Source organism: Danio rerio, chromosome 23 (assembly GCF_049306965.1).
Source record: "Danio rerio strain Tuebingen ecotype United States chromosome 23, GRCz12tu, whole genome shotgun sequence".
Lineage (NCBI taxonomy): Eukaryota > Metazoa > Chordata > Actinopteri > Cypriniformes > Danionidae > Danio > Danio rerio.
The window spans coordinates 26,531,363-26,554,095 of record NC_133198.1 but is presented as its reverse complement, the minus strand read 5'-3'; the positions used below and the strand labels follow the sequence as shown (position 1 = coordinate 26,554,095).

Here is a 22,733-nt window from a genome sequence, read left to right as displayed (position 1 = left end):
TTTGTGGCTTCGGATAATACGGCTTTTCTCATTTGACAGCAACAAAAGGTGTGCGACATAAAAAAATTAGGCTGAAGAAGAAGAAAAAAAAAACATGTCAAATGTGGAGGGGGTCTGATAATCTAGCAGAAAAGTCGCCAGTGGAAAAAAAAATAGAAGAGAAGGAGAGGATCTCGCTAATGGGAAAAAAGTCACTGAAGGCCCATACTGTGCCTTGGTGCACTCTTTATTGGATGGTGTTTATATGTGGCCCTGCTATGGTGACAAAAGAAATAGGGCAGGGTTTTCACACCTCAGAAAGAGAGAAAGAGAGAGAGAGAGAGAGAGAGAGAGAGAGATGGGAAACAAACAGCCTCATTGAAGCTCAGGAGCCACTGGAGTTTAGGCTCCACCAGTGACTGGATACAACCAGCTGTAGAATAAAGAAAAAAAAAGAAAAAACGCTTGAGACTGAGCGCTACAGTGACTTCAAAATGAGGATGTGGAGCTTTAGAACTGGTAAAACCACAACAACATTTTATAATATTTATTTTAAATTAGTATTATTAATTATTATATTATTATAGAATACTACTATTATTACTGAAAAATAATTGTATATATTTAATGTCATTTTATTTGTACTTGTGTTAATTTACTAACACTTAGTAGTATTTACTATTGAAGAGTACCACTACTACTATTACTACTACTCCTGCGAGTACTACTACTACTAATGCCTCATTCACACTAAAAGTGACTCGCAGCAGCAAAGCGAAAACAACCATTCATTTCAACGGAGGGTGAGCGACTTCTGGTGACCCCTGTCTATATGAGTAACAGTGAACGTTGGCGAGCAGGTGTGTTGAGCGACACGATAAAGTTGAGAATTCTTCAACTTTATGCAAATGAAGAGTGTCTTTCTTGGGAGACAGCCAATAGGAGCACAAGTAGAGCTTACGTGATCATCTCTCAGCTCACTCAGAGGCCGGTTGTATTCTCCAAGCTGTAATAATAATAATAATAATAATAATAATAATAAAAATAATGTAACTACTTTTTTGGCAACCTCATATCGGCTAATAAAAAATACATGCAAATGCTGAAATCTGTAGGAAAAAATTTATAATAATCAAAGCACGTCCTATTTTTTTTTTTTTTTTTCCTGGGAATAATATTTCAAAAATAGTTATTGGCATGGGATTGAACCAGATTTGGTAAAAAACCAAACAATACAAACATACAAATAAAACAAAACAAACAAATGAAATATTAGTTATGTGTAATAACAATGGAATGACAGAAGTACATAGTGCTGAACTGTCGACGGAGAATGAAGTCACATGAATAGCTCAGGTGTGATTATTTTTCAATGACTTCAACAGAGTGTAAAAATCTTCATGGTTCCGTTGGTCTCATCTATCAAATGTTATCTTTTTTTTTGTATTTTCTAATGAATTTAAGTCATGTGATTAGCTGGGCCATTCTACAGCTTCATTTTCTTTCTCTGAAACCATTTGAGTTTCCTTGGCTGTGTTTTGGATCATTGTCTTGCTGAAATATTCACTCTGGTTTTTATCTTCATCATCCTAATAATCTATAGATATTGGACTGAAGTGGCTAATATTAATTTACAATGACAAAGGTCAGAGGGTTGCTAAAGAACTACTGAGAGATTTCAGCAGCTGTCTAAGCTTTCACTGCTTTTTTTACACTTCCCTATCTTCATGTGTTCCACTGTCATTTCTGTCATCATAACTTGATTTGTAAAATAATCTAGTCTTGTTTTCTTTGCTTATATGGATTTCTTATGGTTGTTACCAACATTCGTGAAAAATTTTAAGTCAACAGCACCTTTAGAAATGTGTTTTCTGAGAAAAACATATTGACTTTTGAATGAGCGTTTACAGTTTCTAAGTGAACAGAAAGATTTATGTAGCTACCTATGAATAATCAACCACCCACCTATTAAAAATAAAATGCAAGTTTAGCATATTAAAAAACTAAAGTAATGTGTTCCATAAAGTGGTATGAAACTGTACAATGTCATACTCCACACTACTAAGACCATCATGTGCTGTCAGTGATGGCTAAATGATCGCCTGCACTCAACTGCACAACAATGAAAACTTGTACAACTTAGCAGTGTTCAAAGTAAGAAGTTAATAACCATGTCCCTTTATCTTGTAGAGGATTATGGGATGTCTAGAGCGGCAATCGCAGCCAGTAAACAAAAGAGCTACTAGCAGATAATGATGAGGATTCAGGCTGTTGTGTTGTAGAACTAACAGTAATTCACTAGACTGCCAGTGGCTGACGCGAGAGAGTGTGTGTGTGTGTGTGTGTGTGTGTGTAGGTGCCATCATCAGGGCTGCTCCCTGCAGGTGGTTATTTATGTGTTTGCATATCTGTAATGGAAGGAAGAGAGAAGTCACATCTCTGCAGTTAATGAGCTCTCCAGGCAACAGCTGCTGCCATACGGGGATCCGCAGCGAACACGCACAGACTTCTCTCAATCAGCCACCCGAAACCAAGCCTACGCGGCCAAATCACATCCAGCTCACTGACAGATACGAACTGGACACTGCTGAGTTCATTAGGAGAACAGGGTGAGAGCAGAGTATTTACACATCAGTTCAGCGGTTCACAAAATACTTCAGTGAGACACAAATCTCGCTTTGCTTAACGTCCACATTCAGTGTGGTTTAATGATGGGATGATCTTAACAGTTCTAAACTAACATCCTAACATCTGATTCCTGTCAACTACCATTGTGCTACCCTCATTGTTTCAAATAAACGAACGAGAAATAAAAAAAAAAACTCTGAAAATTTATTTGTTGAAATTTATCATGTGAAGAATTCAAAATTGAGGTATTGGAACAATACGTCATTTTGGTATCTGGATGTTGATGCTACCCTTTAATTGTAAAATAATGAGTAATAAAATATATTTGCTAAATTACACTTATTATTCTATATATTGAGAAGTAGAAAGACTGAAAATTTCCAGGTTGAAAAGTATCAGTACCTAAATGACATACTGCAATGCAGCAAAAAAAAAAAAAAAAACCTGTGGGAAAAATATAGTTTGTGGACTTCTGGATTCATGAGACTGATTATGTACAATGTGCCACTGCGCTACACATAGACACAAACATTTGTTTGTTGAAGCATTTTTTGACTTTCTAGTCATCTTTACTTACATCAATCAAACTGACTTAAAATATTAAGTTAAACCTTGTATAACTTTAAAAAAAATTGTTGAAACCTGATAAACTTATTAAAATAAGTATAAAATATGTGTTGTCTTGACTTTTTGTCATAACATAACAAACAAGTTGTTAAATTCTGTCATATATTTATCCTTCTATTGACATTTTATAAACTGTAAACCAGGGGTCTCAAACTTCTGGCATGTGAGCCATTTATGGCCCGCCCTCCTCCTCCCTCCGGCCCGCAACTAATGTCAAAAATATAACGAGATTCAGCCTCCCAAAACATATGCTTTTGAATCACTCGTGCTGTTGCTTTTACTTTTGTTTTTTCTCAGTATGCGGGCAAGATAACACACATGCACATTATTTCCATGGCTGATTTAAACATTGAAATAAATGTGCATAAGTGCTCTATTTTTTCTAAAGTTCTATTTTTGTAAATATACAAGCATCATTTGATTATAATCAGTTTTATGCCACCTGCATTATATTGAACAACGTTCGAGGTTACAGAAGTAACCCTTCGTTCCCCGAGGAGGGGAACGGAAGTGCCATGAAATGGGAGGATTCGGATCAGAAGCCGCTTGTCTGGAGAGTATTGAACGGGCCAATGAATGAAATTAATTGGCAGCGTAAGCTTGCGCAGGTGTGCGGCATAGGCAAATAGCCCAGCATATAAGCGCACCTGAAGCCAGCAGACGCTATCCTTTTAAGCTGAAGATCCTTTCAAACAGCTAAGGGACAGTCATTATGGCGACGGAGTATGGCACTTCCGTTCCCCTCCTCGGGGAACGAAGGGTTACTTCTGTAACCTCGAACGTTCCCCTTCACTTGGGGAACTTCAGTGCCATGAAATGGGAGAAGTATGGAAAGCGCCATAATGACTGCACCTTACCAACACCCCCGATGAGGAGATAGTCAAGCAAGCGTGACGCACCCACATCATGCATGGGGGGCGCGGTCCTCCAACGTGTCCCTGGCCCTAATTTATCCTACTTCAACAGAAGTTTTACGGATTTAGATATATTTTTTGGGGAGTCGTGAGCATCTAGATAATTCTAGGAAATACGACAGTACGTTGGGAAGCGTGCAATCCCGATAGGGAGGACGCTGCGGAGGCCATCCGTTACCCAAGGGGGGATAGATGGCAGAATTTACATATGGACTAGCCCTAAAAAGGGGGAGTACGCATAGCAAAAAAGTGGTTAGCGGGGAGGGAAGACACGGGTCCGCCTAGGGGGGGGACTTAACCGTGGCGGAATAAGCATATGGGATCGCCTAGTGGGGATCACGCATAGCAGGCACCTTTACCCAAAACGCGGGCTGACCAGCGGGCAGACCTACAACGTAGTGGGCCAGCAAGTGACTCCTCCGCTGAGTCAGTGCTGGGGGCCACGGAGGAATCTGCAGGGCTCACCTGATGGGGAACTTTACTGACAGATAAAAAGGCGCACGTATCTCCGTGTTAGGGAAAATGGCGCAGCAAGCGTGTTTCAACACCCTACCGAATTGTTTCCTCAATCACCAAGGGTTACCTAATACCCTTGAGGAAACCGGCTCCACTCGCAGATTGTAAAACCTTGCAAATGTGTTGGGTGTCACCCAGCCCGCAGCTCTACAGATGTCTGTTAGAGGGGCGCCGCGTGCGCGCGCTCAAGAGGATGCGAAGCTCCGAGTGGAGTGCGCACGCGCTCTCGGGGGACGCGGCTCATCTCCTGATAGTGAAAGAAGGCATCCACAATCTAGTGGGAACTTATTTCGGTACGGCACTTCCCTGCTGCCGACCGCTATAACAGACGAAGAGCTGCTCAGATGATCTAAACTCTGAGTGCGGTCCGGATAATACGCAAAACGCGAACTGGACAATAAAGAAGGGCTGGGTCTGCCTCCTCCGAGGGCAGCGCTTGCAGGCTCACTAACTCGTATTAAAACGGAGTGGTAGGAACCTTGGGCACATATCGCAGGCGGGGTCTCAGGACGTGAGAGAAAGCCAGCCCAATTACAGGCACGAGTCACTGACCGAAAAATGCCTCCGGGTCCCCGACCCTCTAATCGATATCAACGCGACCAGCAGAGCTGTCTTCAGGGACAGAAGATACTGAGTCGAGAATCGAAGGGATCTGACGCGGCTTGTGTAGCGAGGGCGAGATCCTAAGAGGGCATGAAAGGGGGCGGGGATTAATTCGCTTAACGCCCCTGAGGAACCGGATGATGAGGTTATGCGTTCCCACGGTGCTGCCAGCCACCGCGTTATGAGAGCGGAGATGGCAGCCACGTAACCTTGAGTGTGGAGGGCGACAGCCTGCTCTCCAACTTCTCTCGGCGTAAAGAAAGCACAACGCTGATCTGGCAAATTACGGGGGTCTTCTCAGCGAGAGACACACCATTCAGTGAATAGACTCCACGTCAGGGCATAGGCGCGCTCGGGGAGGGGGCTCTAGCCCGAGTGACGGTATTAGCCACCGCAATCGGAGGTTACCTAAGTCTTCCTCGCGTCTAAAAATCTCCAAAGATCGTCGAGGGTGCCAGGTGGTGCCCTGTCCCTGAGAGAGTAGGTGCTCTCTCGAAGGGACTGCCAGGGGAGAGCTCTGACATCCAGGTCCGGTTGAGCCAGAGGGGCGCAACCAGCAACCTGTTCCTCGTCCTCCCTGACCTTGCACAGTAACTGCGCGAGCAGGCTCACTGGGGGAAACGCGTATTTGCGCGTGCCCCGAGGCCAGCTGTAAGCCAGTGCATCCGTGCCGAGAGCACTCGGTCAGGAAAAGAACAACTGGCAATGAGCGATCTCGGGGGAAGCAACAGATCGATCTGGGCTTCCCCGAATCGCGCCCATATCAGCTGAACAGACTCGGGGTGGAGTCTCCATTCTCCAGGACGCAAGGCTGCCGTGAGAGCGCATCGGCTGCACGGTTGAGCTTGCCTGAATATGAATGGCGTGCAGCGATTTCAGCCGCGGATGACTCCAGAGGAGCAGACGGCGGGCGAGCTGAGACATGCGGCGAGAGCGCATACCCCCTATACGGCTGATATACGCCACCGCCTCCGTACTGTCCGTCCTGACCAGCACGTGTTGCCGCTCCAGCACCGGAAAAAAAACGGTGGAGAGCGAGGAACACTGCCAACAGCTCCAGGCGATTTGCCAATGCAACTGGGTACCTTTCCACAGGTCCGCAGCCGCATGCCCGCAACGCACAGCCCCCCAGCCCGTGTTGGAAGCGTCTGCTGAAACGACAACAAGACTGGACGCCTGTTCTAGAGACACCCAGGCCTGTAGGAACGAGGGGTCGCTCCAAGGGCTGAGGGCGCGGCGACACAGCGCAGTAACAGAGACTCGGTGTGCGCGCGCGTGCCATGCGCGTCTGGGGACTCGATCGTGAAGCCAGTGCTGAAGTGGTCTCATATAGAATAATCCGAGCGGCATGAAGCGGCTGCGGATGCCATATGCCCCAGGAGCCTCTGAAATAGTTTCAGTGGGACCACTATTTTACTGTCGAGCTCTCTCAGACAGTACAGCATCAGCTGAGCACGCTCTCCGGAGAGGCGCGCTGCCATGGTGACCGAGTCCAGCTCCAGCCCGAGAGAAGAGATCCTCTGCACGGGGGCGAGTTTGCTCTTTTCTCGGTTGACCTGAAAACCCCACAGGTGGAAGTGCCAGAGCACTTTGTCTCTGTGCATAATCAATTGCTCCGAGAGAGGGCAAAAATCAGCCAGTCGTAAAGAATCGAGTATGCAGATGCCCGCGAGCCGAAGGGGCGCTGAGGCACCCTCCGCGGGCTTGGTGAGGACCCGCGGAGACAGAGAGAGCCTGGAGGGCTTTGTATTGCCAAGCTCGACCTTCAAACGCAAACCGCAGAAACTGACGGTGGCGAGGAAGAGTGGAGACATGGAAATACGCGTCCATCAGGTCTAATGCTGCAGACCAACCCAGAGGACGAACGCACCGGAGGATGCGCTTCTGCGTGAGCATTCTGAACGGCAGCTTGTGCAGGCAGCGGTTCAAAACGCGCAGATCTAGGATTGGCCGTGACCCACCACTCTTTTTGGGCACGATGAAGTGTGGGCTGTAAAACCCGCACTCCATCTCGGCTGGAGGGAGCGGCTCGATTGCATCCTTCGCCAGGAGGACAGCAATCTCTCGCAAGACAGGGGCGGACAGGGGGCTGACCCTGGTGAATACACACCCGAGACTTGGGGGGCCGTTTCACGAACTGAATCGCATAGCCGAGTCTGATTGTGCGTATGAGCCACCGCGAAGAGCTGGCCCACGCTAACCAGGCAGGCAGAGCTCTCGCTAATGGACTCATCGCTACAATCGCTGACGTACCAGCAGTGGGGCAGCGCGGAGTGGGTGTGCTGATCCGGGAAGCGCGCGGGTCCCACGGAAAAGCTGGAGGTGAGATATTTGCTCTCACTCCGTACCCGAGCTCCGGAGGGGAGGCTCGAGGGGTGGGAGAAAGGAGACCGTCCTCCCAGCGCTCGTGAGCCACTGGCGAAACGCACCGAATCTGCAAGCTAGAAAGCATAGCGTCCCAGACTGGCAGATTTCGGGCTGTCACATCCGGGGAAGTGGAAAAGTGCTCTCTCATATTTTCATGGCAGTAAAAAGTGCCGTTGGAAATGGAGCCCCGCCCTCCAGCGGGGAAAGAGCAAGTTCCCTCTTCTCCAGATGGCCTGTCCCAGGGGCGCTTCGCGGTCCGTTGCCGGACTTAGCGGCGTTCTGGGCAGGGGGGCTGCCTGCTTCCGAGGTGCTCGACGCGCTCGCTTCGCCGGAGGCGTGTGCGGGGGCGGAGCAGCTCTCGTAGGCGGGCGCCTTCGGCAAGGAGCAGGTATGAATGGCACGGCGGGCGGAGCGGGCTACGGACCGCCGATAAGACATCACCCACCAACTGCTCTCTCACCGCCTTGAATTCCTGGGTGAATTCACAGACAGTGTCGCCGAACCTGGCTGGGGATATGGGGAAGTCAAGAAAGCGGACTTTGTCGACTTTGAGCATATCAGCCAGGGGTGGCGCTCCTGGACCACTAATGTGGACATCGTCCTCCCCAACGCACACGCAGCGGACTCAGTAATCCGAAGAGCTAAGTCGGCGGCGGTGCGAAGCTCGTAAGCCTGGGTTGGACCCACCCTCGTGCAGCTTGGCCAGCGCCTGCGCTTGGTAGCGCTGGTAGGTGGCTATCGCATGCAAGGCGGAAGCAGCCTGGCCTGCAGCTATGTAAGCTCTAGCTCCGAGGGAGGTAGATAACTTACAGGCTTTGGATGGGAGACGAGGCGGACCCCGCCAAGAAGAGGCGCCGCGCGGATTTACCGCCATCGCGCACTCAACCTGAGGAATCGCCACATAGCCCCTGGCTGTTCCACCGTCAAGAGTGGTTAGGGTGGAGGGACACGCTGCACGAGCAGAAAAAAGTGCTTTACAAGACCGCGTGAGCCTACTGTGCACCTCCGGGAAGAAGGGAACGCCCCTCTAGTCGGTCCGGCCGCGGAGCTGGGGGATAAACCATCTCCAACCCACGGCCGAAGCAGCCCGGGAAAGCACGGCTAGCATGTCCGTTTCAGGATCCGTAGTGACAGCGCTCACCAGCCCGAAGGGGGCGAGCGGGTCTGGATCATCATCGGACAATGAAAGCCCACCCTCCGATGCCGTGGAGGACATCTGATCTCCGGTGTCAGCGAGTGTGAGAGCTACCATCTGGTTAGACGGATCACTCCCACTACCCGAAGCTTGGATGGAGCGCCGTGAGGAGCGAGAGGTCCGCGAGCCCGTGGGCGGCGGATTATCTCACGCTGAAACCCTCAGATCTGCCCGAGCGCCCGCTGCTTTTTTAGAACAGGAGGCAACTGGGGTGGCTCGCTCTCTTGCGAAAGTTGGCCGCGATCTTAGCTGTGCAACGGTCATGGCATCGCAATGACGACATGAACCGCCCGCGAGCACCGCATTAACATGCTGGACCCCCAAACATGCAATGCAGTGATCGTGTCCATCATCCGGAGCCAGGAAACCCCCGCATCCAGAAACACACAGTCGGAGCGCCATCCTGAAAAGGACGTGCTGCACGACTGTGTTGCTCTTTTAGGAAAGTTGCAACAATACGCACCGCTCTGGAGGACCGGACCCAAAGAACCGCAGGCAAGGAAGAAACCCAGCTCGACCGTCTGCCACCGCGAAGACCCACTCTGGACCGGGAGACACACTCGTTCGCTCTGAAGTGCTTGAACAGCAAGAGGAACCCTCATCGACTCACTCAGAAAGGATCTGAAGCGAAAAGGATAGCGTCTGCTGGCTTCAGGTGCGCTTATATGCTGGGCTAATTGCCTATGCTGCACACCTGCGCAAGCTTACGCTGCCAATTAATTTCATTCATTGGCTCGTTCAATACTCTCCAGACAAGCGGCTTCTGATCCGAATCCTCCCATTTCATGGCACTGAAGTTCCCCAACCGAAGGGGAACCACTTTTTCATGGCTTACACTTTAAGTTTTACAACAATAACAAAAAAAAAAGATATTGAGAAAACAATTGCCAATAAAGTGAGTAGTTACTTAAACTGTTTCTGCTTTTCTTACACTATTTGTTAAACTTTTGGTAAAGCAACAATTGATTGGGACAATGATAATAATAATTATTATTATTCTATTATGACTATTTAAATGTCAAAATACCATTTTTATATATTTAAATTTAAATAGCCACAGATATATTTCAGCAGTTGTGTGAAGCAAAAACATGCTGATTTGTGATTTGTTACAATATGCACCACATTACTTTTTTTTCTTGTGCTTGAATGTTAAAATGGCCCTCCTATGAATTGTCAGTCACTGAAATGGCCCCCCACCAATTTAAGTTTGAGACCCTAAACTAACTAACTAACTAACTAACTAACTAACTAACTAACTAACTAACTAACTAACTAACTAACTAACTAAATAAATAAATAAATAAATAAATAAACAAACCTAAAAATAAGTTTTGGTTCCAAGTCTTCTGAATAGACATAATTTTTTAATATACTTAACAGATCTAATATGGACTTTTATTGCCGTATATTGTCATAAACAATCAGTGACAAACAACAACAAACAACAGACTTTAAATGGAGGAACAGAAATCTAGATACTAATGAGTGAGGAAAAACCTAAGCGTCAGTATGTAGGAGTGACAGAATTTTCATTTTGGGGTGAATAAACTAATTAAATTGGCTTACTTTTGAAAAATGCTACAAAATAAACGACCTTCTACCTAAAATACCTTCCATTAGCTTACGGTAAATAACTAGTAGTGCTATCCAGAGACCACAGATATTTCAGTTTCAGATATAGCCTGCCTAAATCAGCACAAACATCTAAAAAGAAAAAGCGAGAGACCCTATGGAGGGTCCATTGTGTTCCATTGAACAACTTCTCTCTCCAAGCACAGGAGTCTATTCCCTTTCAGCACTTTTCCCCCTTTTCAACAGTTCCTCTCATCGCGCTGACTTTCGGACATGGTCTGCACTCATTGATTCTTCTCATTCAGTCTCCTAGGAGAGAAAAATTCCCCTGTTCCCGTTTCCTAAAGTGGTGACTATTAGTGCACCGGGTGAACGCAGAAGGGCCCTCCATCTTTTAACCACACTCCAGGGGTTTGGCTGCAGATTTGTGTGCGCCGGGACCACATTGATCTTTCACACACTCATTACAGCCATTTTCAATTAGAGCCTGGCACAGCTATCAGCCACTGTCTGAAAAAAGAGGCCCCTGCTCATTCTTTACAGGCTTTCAGATTCCACCTACTCAAAGAGGCTCTCTATCCTGGTGCTTCCCTTCAGATAGGACAGCAGCGGATAACGGCGTTCGCTTAATACGGGTGACAACAATGCTGCGTGGGAGGAATGATTCCCAATCCTGGAATGCAAACATGAGTTCAAAACATATCTGGCCGGCTCGCTAAGGGAGGACGTTTATAAAGCAATGCAGTGGATAGAGCTGTAGATAAGATTGAGAGCAGTAAAAAGAGGATTTGAGGGTAAAACATTGAAGTGAGCCAGAGATTAAAGCATTCAAGAGGTTAGTAAAAGCTGGCTTACCTGCAATGATCATTTTATGATCTTCAGGAGGCAAGAGTAAGGGAGAAAGAGAACAAAGATGTTGGTTAGTGGCAAAGCAGCAAACATTGATTAGAGAGACTAAGGAATTGTGGGATGGATAGATGGAAGTGGGACAGGATGTACAATCAAGAGAGGCAGTAATCCCAATACTGTGATATCGTGAAACCTTGACATTTTTATTTAAGGTTATCATACCATCAGAATCTTAAACAGCCCATACATATTAGGTACCCTTCTGAAAGGGTACCCAAAAAGTGGTACGATACGATTTGCTTTAAGGTACCGTTTGACAGTGGAAACATACCATACCACTTGAAACAGGCCATAAATTAGAGGAATTGAGTAAAACTAAACAAAAAAACACAAAAACACACACGCTTGCACAGCTATCTTTGGGACACTTCCTGTACAGTAGATGTAGTGATTTTTATTTTGACCTCAAAGCAAAACATAGCAATACAAAAACCAACAACAACTATAAAGACAGAAAAGACGAGCCGAAAAAAAATGACAACAGACAGAAAAAAAAAAGATTTTAAAATCTTTGTTACATCAGTTCCTACAGTTTTATATATAGGTTAACATTATATTCCTATGCCAGTGGGGACAGGCAATATTGTGATCTTGCAAACAATGACAGGGTCATACCTTTAAAGATTTATTTTTGGCCTTTTTGCCAGTAATGAGACAGAAAGTGAAGTGGGAAAGAGAGAGGGGGGTAGGGTTGGGAATTGTCCTCGAGCCAGAATTCAAACTCAGGACCAAATGTCTGCATTGTGTCGACAAGTCATACCTTTAATCTGTTATGCTTGACATTTGATAGATAGCTAAAAAAGGATTTCCAGATGGCTTCGATTCATTGTTATCAGACAGATTGCGTCTAAGTCTTTCTAAATGTAAAGTGCTAGAGAATTCTGAAAGTCAGGATTGAAAAAGTGGTTTTGATGCCTTTTTCCAAAGACAAAGAATATATTTTTAGCTATCACCCTTCCATATTGGACACTTTTTTAATATAATAACTTTAATAACCACGAAGTGAGTCAGACCAACCAAAAACAGCGATTGCTGGATCAGCAGCATATTCACAAGAATAAGCCTTAGAGGAGAATCTATAAATGTTGCTGCAAAACTCAAATAGTTTTTTTTTTTTTTTTTCAAAAAAGATGTCCCAAGAAGATTTACATTTGTTACAGTTAGACTACATGGAGGGGTAGAATTTGTTAAGCTTAACCCTAAAGCTGATGTACTAGTTTATATTGGATTAGTTGGTGTCTTGAGTTAATAGAACATGTATTTATGACCTTGATAGACTTTTTCCAGTCCTCGATGTAATGATTTTAACACTATTCACCTTATTCTTTGCCGACGAGCGGGCGCAGCCATTTGAATCTTTTTGGCTCAAGACTTCCGGTCTCAATCACTTTCATTTTTAGATGTTAAAAACTACTCGTTACGCTGCTTGATGTTGCAAACTGATATTTTCTTATTATATTATTCTACTTGGTCTGTATGGTAATGCAAACATTTGTTTGTAGAGCAAGTAGTTTGACCGTTTATTATTCCTAGTCATTTTTCCCATAGGCGACTGAATCGGAAGTTCTAAAACAATCGCAAAAACAGGCGCACTTCCGCATTTTAGAATAAGGTCAATACAGATTGTAAATTCCATACCCAAACTACAGTACAAACCCAATACTGACAGAAAACAATCAGCATTTTTGGTCAAAATCCACTGATATTGCGAAGCTTGCTTGAACCTGGTTTAAGAATATAAGGAACACACACAAATACAAAATGGCAACCACAAAAAGCAACATAAACATTCAAGTAAAACGTGGAAAATGTCAATGCCTAAAAGAAAAAATACATAATTTATTAAATTTATATAGGCCTATATATATATATTTAAAATAATGTGACAGAATATGGGCAACGCAGTGGTGCAGTAGGTAGTGCTGTCGCCTCAGAGCAAGAAGGTCGCTGGTTCGAGACTCGGCTGTGTCAGTTGGCGTTTCTGATTGAAGTTTGCATGTTCTCCCAGCGTTGGTGTGGGTTTTTCTCCGGGTGCACTGGTTTCACCCACAGTCCAAAGACATGCGGTACAGGTGAATTGGGTAGGCTAAATTGTCCATAGTGTATGAGTGTGAATGAGTATATGGATGTTTCCCAGAGATGGGCATCTGCTGCGAGTAGTGTATGCTGGATAAGTTGGCGGTTCGTTCCGCTGTGGCAACCCCAGATTTAATAAGGGACTAAGCAAAAGAGAAAATGAATGAATTTGACAGAATATATAACAGGAGAATACAGCACAATCATTTTTAATTGAACATAAAAAAAACTCATTACTTATGCATTAGAACAGTGTGTTACTCATTTAGAAGGTGCTGGTTTTAGGGTAATCACGGCTGGTATTTCCACACAAAGGACTAGCTAAATTCATCATGCTTCAAGTACCTCCATATCAATCCATTATGAGAGTGAAGCACCTGGTCGACACACAAGCGCATATACATGTTTCAAACGCTCACACCGTCACCATATCAACCTCCTCTCGGATGCAGATTGCTTGTAACTGATCCAGACAGCAAACCAGGTCTCATTTATAAAGCATGAGCATGTGTGTGTGTGCTTGAGACAGAATGAATTTTCCTATGCTAAATGAAGCAGACAGACACTCCATAACAGGCTATTACTGGAGCAAAGACTTGAACTGTTCACTAAACCTTCACTTAAACCTACACCTGTGACAGTTGCCGTCACACCTCCATTTCGTCACAGGTCTTGGTTCGATAAAACTGGTAAAACTCTCTTCCTCCATCACTCCATTTGTCAGCTCACTAGAGATCTGTGGATCATCTGTCATCCCAACAAGAGGAAAAGTCCTTTATTTGATTCTAACGCCTAAAGGGAGATCATTTCAAATAGACTGAATATAAAGCACAAAATAGGGCCAGTTTCATGACAATGTATGGTAACTTGGTCGTTTTGGAGATTGTAACAGAAGCCGATCTGAAATATGAATCAGATAGACCAAGGTTTTTAAAAAAATCACTGTTTGTTTCTTCCTGTTTATGACTCAACAGACTTCCAGACAGTGTTAAGCTGGAGATAAAGCTGAAAGGAAATGATGGAGAAGAAAACAATGACTCATTTATGAGCATGTCGAATATAATAAGTTCTGTAATCTGGCATCTACACAAGTACAGTACATGAACACTCAATATGTTCGCAGCAGGGTGCTTCCCATCACACAGAAGAGTGAATTGTTCATCATTTGACATTTCTTCTTCTCAGTTCTCGGATTTCAGATAGATTGTGCAGGATTAGTGAAAATACTTATAAGGATCATTTATAATACACCATGCTGTAAATGCTCTATTTTGTTTAAAGCAAGAAAAGTAAAAGTAAATGTGCCGAGTATTACAGGGTGCCTATTTGACCCCTTTTTCAAGATTTAAGATAAGTATTTTGTGTCTCTAGAATTTGTCTGTAAACTACTGTTACTTCTGTTTTGTGTTAACAGCCAAATACAAACAAATCTTGGTTCAATGCAGGTTCCAATAGGTCGTTTGCAGTATTTGTGATGATTGGGATGCAGTTCAACAGATCTACTTTCTGCCACTTCTTCAAATGATCAACTAGTCAATTGGGATCGATGACAAGACTTTTGTCAGGTAGTGTACAAGCATCGTTCATTATTTATTCATGTTATTAAATACATTAGCAAACAATTACTAACCCAGAAAAGCAACTTTGCAGATCTACTTCATGCACAAACTGCCAATCTTGCACTAAAGGAAGCTGAATGTGTAAAAGAAATATATACTGTATATAAAGCACCCTTTAAAATATTAATTAACAGAAGCAAATTCTGTACGGCATCTTTGGGCTACTTTGCATAAGTGTCACTTTGAACACAAACCCGCATTTATCAAAATTAGTATGGGACAAATATTCTAGCCCCAGTGGGTTTGGCAGGTCACAATAAAAGTGAAAGAGTCTAAAAGTTGTTTAGGAGTCACAGTAGAGAGGGCACTTGAACTCCACGGCAGCATTAATACAGAAAACAAAGAGCTTATTGAACTTGCAGGGGGGCATTTGTATCACCGCGGAGCAGTACAACTCCAGTTTCCCCTAAACAGGCCCCCAAACACTGAGGTTCGCCAGGGACACAAGTGCATGGACATAGAAAGAGAGAGAGAAGGAAGAGAAGACTAAGGAATCTAAAAACATGCTCTGAAAACATCAAGTGTATCTATTTTATACACTCCATATAAGAAATAAAAGCATTTAGTGATACAACATATACCAAACATACAGTAGCAAAGTTTTCTAAATGCTGTCCAGTGTTTACTAAATTTACAGCCGTCAATTTAATAGTGTACATCTAAAGGTTGAAAAAAGATTTACCGTCTTTCTATACTAGTAATTTAATAGTGTACATCTAAAGGTTGACAAAAGTCTTTCTTTAACAGTTATAGAGCCCAGTTATTAAGGGAATTGATCTGCACTACATGTGTTTGTCCAATCAAATGCTCTCCAGAATGACTAAATCTTTTTGACAAATAAAGGGACTCCACTATTATGTAGTAGGCAAAAAAGTAAAGCAAGACCAAAAATTTGTGCAAATTAATAGAACAGTAGGCTGGTGAGTGTGCCAAAATGCACAACAAACAGAAAATTCCCATCTCTGGGAAACATTCATAAACACTCATACACTACAGACAATTAAGCCAACCCAATTCACCTGTACCACATGTCTTTGAACTGTGGGGAAAACCAGAGCACCTGGAGGAAACCCACGCGAACACGAGGAGAACACGCAAACGCCACACAGAAATGCCAACAGACCCAGCTGAGGCTTGAACCAGTGTACTTCTTGATGTGAGGCGAGAGAGCACTACCTATTGCACCACCATCCAATGATGAATACACTAGTCGAGTTGTTCCTGCCTTCACCTTGATTTGCGCACAGATGACTTGCGGGTTGTCCTCTGTTAAGTGACAGTATTTACATTTTAAAAGTCTGATTCATTTACAACATTTTATTGCATCATTTAATTTCAGGTGGCTTTTTTGTAGCCCAGCAATAAAACAACGAAACAAAACATTACGTTAAATTCGAAATAACAATCTCTGTCAAAGGCATTTGCCCCAACCACCTGCCCATCATTCTCCCCTTCTATTCAGATGATATGGTGGGCCAAATCAAAGGTTACCATGGGCCAATCCTGGCCCGAGGGCTCTACTTTGGGCATCTCTAGACTAGGAGAATGTTTTCTCACTACTAAAAATTTCTCACTATTTCTTTTTATGTTTTTTTGAGAACAAACAAACAAACAAAAAATAATTTTGTGTGAGTGTAGAATATTGTGAATTAACACTGAAAATGTTGTTTGTCATTTATAGGCATGGGACGATGTTTTTAAGGTAGACCACGGTTTGGAAAAATGCCAAAACTTTCTGCTATACCATTCCTAAGATATATATAAGTTTTTTTTTTTTTTTTTTTTTTTTATGCATTGCAATTATTAAGCCTGATATGTTTACTGTTCCAAAATATTGAAAACTTCTTAAAATAAAATATATTGTCTTCAAAAGGGAAGACAAAGGGTTTTTTTGTTTTTACCCAGACATTTAAAAAGAATATGTTTTAGAGCAGTAATCAATCACAATACCGTAAAACTGTGAAATCATGATATTTTTATCCAAGGTTGTGATACTGTCAGAATCCTATACCGACCCAGGCCTAGTCATATTTCATTCATACTATCCATATTTATTCTTCACAGTATTGTTTGCAACATCTTAGAGTTTCTAACTAAGTGTAATACAGTTACAGAATCTTCTCCACTCTGACTCCAGCACTTAAAGCAATCAATAACCTAAAAGCAAAATATGACAGGTTGACATATCCCAAATGTCCTCTTTTAATGCTTTTCAAGAAGGACCTTAAAGTTCTGCATCAGAAAAAAAAAAACTAAAGGCAACATCATTAGCTTTTGCTCTAGCTGTCACAAGAAAAGCCAACTCTCTGTAATTTATACAGACAGTGGATCAATTACCCTTTCTGCGACACTGCTAACTTTCAAATGCTTCTTGTTCTATCTATGCATTTCAGATCTTCTTCTGCCTGCAGTAGCCTTGACACTACTTAACTCCAGAGCTAAAGGTCACAGACCCCATTTGAATTTGTGAGAACTTGTGGGACTATTCTACATTAAGTGCACTTTGCATTAGGTTTCCTTTGAATTTAAGACTTTTCAGACTTTCGTCTCTATGTAAATCAGCTCTTTTTCTGGCTTGACATCACATAACTGAGTTAAGCGGAGCCATGAAGTCATGTGGCTTGGCTTTTCTCCATTCAACTATGTTCAAGGGGAGAAAACTTGGCAAAAAAAATCTGTCCCATTGTGTAATCGTGACCAAACAATCCTGTTAAATCCTCTTAAACTCAAATAGGCCTTGAGAATATAAGGCAGGTGGCAAAATAAGGGTACATCGAGAACAAGCCACAGCCTTTTCAAATACATATAGATCACACACACACACACACACACACAAAGATGGATGGATGGATGGATGGATGGATGGATAGATGGGACAATAGACAGACGGATTATTGGACATACAGATCAATGGTAGAAAAGCAGATAAGTGGATGGATGTAAAGAGTCAGAGATAGACAACTGAATCGATTGACAGACAGATGGATGGGTGGATGGATGGATGGATGGATGGATAGACAGGTTATTGGACATACAGATTAATGGTAGAAAGGTAGAAAAGTGGATCGAGGTAAAGAGTCAATGAAAGATAGACAACTAAATGGATTGACAGATGGAAGTATGAATGGATGGATGGATGCAACCCAAGCTCATTCTGGAAACATAGCCCCGCGGACGTTTCTGGAGACCGCGATTTACGTGGCCGGAGGTACGTAAAGGCCGCGTTTGGTTTTTTTCGAGCGAACGCTGCGGGGCGTTGTGGTGCCGCTCCGCCCCTCCTCTTCGCGCTCGCCGGCCGAAGGCTCGCCTCCGAGTGGAGGGCTTTCCCGACGCAATCAGTTTGTCCGCCTAGCTCACAGCGTTGCGTCGGCGGAGCGGAGGCCCCGGAGGAGGAGGAGGAGCCGGAGCCGGCCGCGGTGGACGACGACCGGGATCGAGTCCTGGAAACAGCGGGTTCCGGAAATCAGGTAAGTTGGAAAACGTCTTTTCGCGCGAGAACGGCGCGGGCGAGAACGGCGCGGGCGCGAACGCCGCGCGCTCTCGAGACGCGAAAAAGCGCGCACAGCGGCCTCTCGCGGATCCGCGAAAACAAAAAACGCTCGAATACGTACCTCCCGGGACGTAAATCGCAGTCCGCAGAAACGTCCGCGGGGCTACGTTTCCACAATGAGCCCGGGTTGGATGAATGGATGGATGGATGGATGGATGGATTGGATGAATGGATGGATGAGAGTATGGATGGATGGGACAACAGACAGACAGATAATTGGACAGACAGATCAATGGTAGAAAGACAGATAAGTTGATGAATGGAAAGAGTGGTAGAAAGATAAACAACTGGATGGATGGATGGATGGATGGATGGATGGATGGATGGAACAACAGTCAAACAGATTTTTAGACAGACGGGTCAGTGGTGAAAAGACAGATAATTAAATGGATGATAAGAGTGGCAGCAAGACAAACAACTGGATGGATGGATGGATGGATGGATGGATGGATGGATGGATGGATGGATGGTTGGATGGATGGATGGATGGAACAACAGACAGAATGAGTATCGGACAGACAGGTCAGTGGTGGAAAGACGGATAATTAAATGGATGGATGGATGGATGGATGGATGGATGGATGGATGGATGGATGGATGGATGGATGGATGGATGGATGGATGGATGGATGGATGGATGGATGGATGGTTGGATGGATGGATGGAACAACAGACAGAATGAGTATCGGACAGACAGATCAGTGGTGGAAAGACATATAACTGGATGCATGGAAAGAGTGGAAGAAATATAGACAACTGGATGGATTGACAGACAGAATGGGTGGATGAGAAATATACATTTGCCTGAATAGATGTTTGGGGATGGATTAAAGAATGAAGCAATGAAAAGATACCAAAAGGCAGATATATAGATTTTATGGATGGATGGATGAAGGAACGGAAATAAACAGACAAATGCATGGATGGATGGATTGATAAAAGGATGGAAAGAAATGCATACAAACAAAAGATCAGACCAATGTATGGATTGGTGTCAATACAGAAAAGCAGACAGACAAAAGGGATACAGGTTAAACTGGTTGATGTATGAATCAAAAGGGACAAACAGGTATATGGGACATGGATTAACATAAACAGACTTTAATAAATATTAACAAAAAGAGTCTTTTTAAAGACTTCAGTCATGTAGTGACGTGCATGCTTATATTATCTCCACATCTCCACAAGAGCTGTGTGTCGTTACTGAGGTACATCTTAATTTACATTCACAGTCTACAAGAGCTATATGACGTAAATGGAAATGCAGAAGGATCTGTTTCATTCAAAGCACATACTTTCACAACAGTGCAATTTCACGCTATAGAGCTCTTAATTCCCAATCATTTTATGACTGTCTTGTTCCATTTAGTGTGAGTGGTCAAGTTAAATACTCCATCACGAGCCTCCACAAGGCGCCACAACAAAAAAATGTTGGCCTTTAATCAGTTTAAATAAGAAAGAGGCTTTAAACACTCATAAATCTGCACCTTTGAGCACAAATTATAACTTTATGACAAGTTGCCCGCTCACAGCATACAAATTTAAGTGATCAATTTGATGAAGCTACAACACAAATTCGATTTACTCCAAGCTATAAATCGACTCGAGACACTCTGCTTATTAAAAGCAACTAAAGAGAGGAACGTTTTTTTATCTAGAGTTTTATTTTGAGTTAACTTCTGAAAGCCCTCCAGTTTAAACCCACATCGTAGCACTTCATGCCTGAAAGCAGAGAGACAGCGGGTTATCGGCAGCTTTATGAGCTGGATTCCTACTGCCTGTCCTGCTATGAGTGATGATGGATATACTGTACCACACACAGACAACCCGAAGAGACTGTCTGTTCTCTTTACTGTCAGTGGGAATGTCAGTTTAGACAGACAACTTACACGTTTCTCAGGATCCTCCTCTTTCACTCCTTTATTTCTTCAAAACTGTGAGACATTGTAGGAATTTTGACAAGGGTTTTAAAACTGGAGTCTGCTGATTGGAGTTCTACAAAATTCTCACTCTCTCAATTACTTTCCTTTGCCTTGTTCCCTTCTTTATCAGGGGTCAAACAGTGAAACGAACTACCAATATTCTGGAATACTGCTTTTTGGTTTACTAACGGATGCCATTCCTGGTGCAACCAAGTCCTAAGAGTGCACTAAGAGACCATTTAAATGACGTTTTCAATCAATAATGAGAAACCTTTTATGTGTTTAGTCTGTTTGTTTACATGACAGCAGCATTTTAGGGACTGAAAATGAATATATCTTAAAATGGGTTATAGAGCAGAGGTTTTTGAAAATGCCACCATTGTTGTGTCTGTGTGAACACCAAAGAGTCTTAGAAAAAGATGACATCATCTGTGTCTATGGTATGTGTTTAGGGAGATTAAAGGCAAGTAGCTGAGTATGTGGTAGTGTTGTTGTTGCTCAAGAGTTTGCTAACACTTTAAATTTACTTCACAATAAAACCAATAGTGGAAAGACATACACATGGCAAATTATACATTACATGCAGATGTGGCCACTGAGAGTGCACGTTTCTTCACGTGTAGTGCTGCAATTTGTCATGCGCAGCCATGCGCTATGCTGGAGCAGCAAAGGCTGCCTTTTCATTAAAAAAATTACTTTTTGTGCTTTACACAATATCCACCAGGTGGCGCAAAGAACAACCGATTTTCCAGTTGTCGGGCGAGTTCAAGTGAACGCCCAAATCAAACAATTCACTTAGGGTAGCGTTTCCTAAAAACATTGTAAGCCAACTAAGGTCGTAAGTTCCATCTTTGTAATAAATAAATATTAAGAAAAGAAAAAACAGCTACTGGTCAGTATAAGATATTCCATGAAACAACTTATAGGCTAGCGGTCTTTTTTTTTTTTTTTTAAGATCGCCCTTATGTTTCCCTTTTAAATTTAAACGTGTTGCATAAAATAATAAAGTAGTTTTTAATTATTAATTTAACTTTCTTTGCTGCGCCCTTGATGTTTGAATAACACATAATAATCTTTACACATTAAAGACACAGCAGCCAGTAACTTTCAGTTTTTGATTTTTTGTCACATTTAAAAGGTGTGTTTGTGCATGAAACGTGCATGTTTAGATGCATGCACTGTATATGTGTGTGAAAGACTGGGCAAAAGAGCGCTCGATTCACTGCTACATCGCTGCTACAAGCAGCTGGGTTTCTTTCTTTGTTTATTTAGTAGTTTATTAAGTTTATTTAGTTTGTATATTTGGAAATAATGAATACATATTTGTATTTAAATATGAACACCACAGAAAGACATAAAACTTTACAAAGTACATGTCCACTTTTGTATTCTCAAAAATATCTAGATAAAATAGCCCAACCTATATTGAAATCATTTAAAGAATTACAAATATTGGATATAATAAAAATATTAAATAAATAAACCAATATAATGCATATATACTGTATGTAGAGCCGTCATTGGCATGTCATCATTTCCTTATAGAAATTGCTTACCAGCAAGGTGACAGACCCAAATCCCGGCCGGTTCTGACAAAGACTTGGCATATTTAATATAGCATTTTTGGTCATTTTTAAAGATGTGTAAGAACAGATTGTTTAAAAAATGTTGTTGGGTGAACATAATTATTATTATTATTATTATTATTTTTATTTTTTTTTACATTTAGACTACATTATTGTCATGTAAATTAACATGAAACCCAAGTAACGTTAACCCCCACACACTTTCATTTCATTATTTTTATAAGTAAAATAAAAAATAAAATCAATTATATAAGTAATCTACAAAAATGTTTCCCAGTACTGGGTTGTAGCTGTAAAACATGTGCTGAATAAGTTGGCAGTTCATGCCGCTATGGCAACCCATGTTGAATAAAGGGACTAAGCTGAAGGAAAATGAAATTAGTTTAAATAAAAAAGTCTATTATTAGTATCCACGTACTGTATGTGTTGTATAAGTATTCAAGCTGTGTTAGAATGTGTTTAAAATAAAAAAAGTTTAAAAATTATAAATATTTTTGCAAAACAAAACACAAAAAAACTTTAATTCTCACGTTTAATCCACTGCCATAAAAATCTAGAAATGTCAGGATGAAAACCTCTGCATCAAGTTATTTCTTTCTTTCTTTTTCTCTCTTTCTTTCTTTTTTTCATTTTAGGGAGTCATTTTAGTACACTTTCAAAGTGTAGC

At 42.7% G+C, this 22,733-nt stretch overlaps 1 protein-coding gene across 27 annotated transcripts in view; it reads right to left on the bottom strand.

The window, feature by feature from the left end:
- agrn (agrin) overlaps nt 1-22,733 on the bottom strand; it is a 444,147-nt gene that overhangs the window by 300,850 nt on the left and 120,564 nt on the right. For 16 of the 27 annotated variants that reach the window (XM_073938575.1, XM_021469829.2, XM_073938572.1 and 13 more), the window contains one exon: nt 11,260-11,280. In XM_073938575.1, the coding sequence (XP_073794676.1) occupies nt 11,260-11,280 (21 nt within the window). 27 annotated transcript variants of the gene reach the window in all.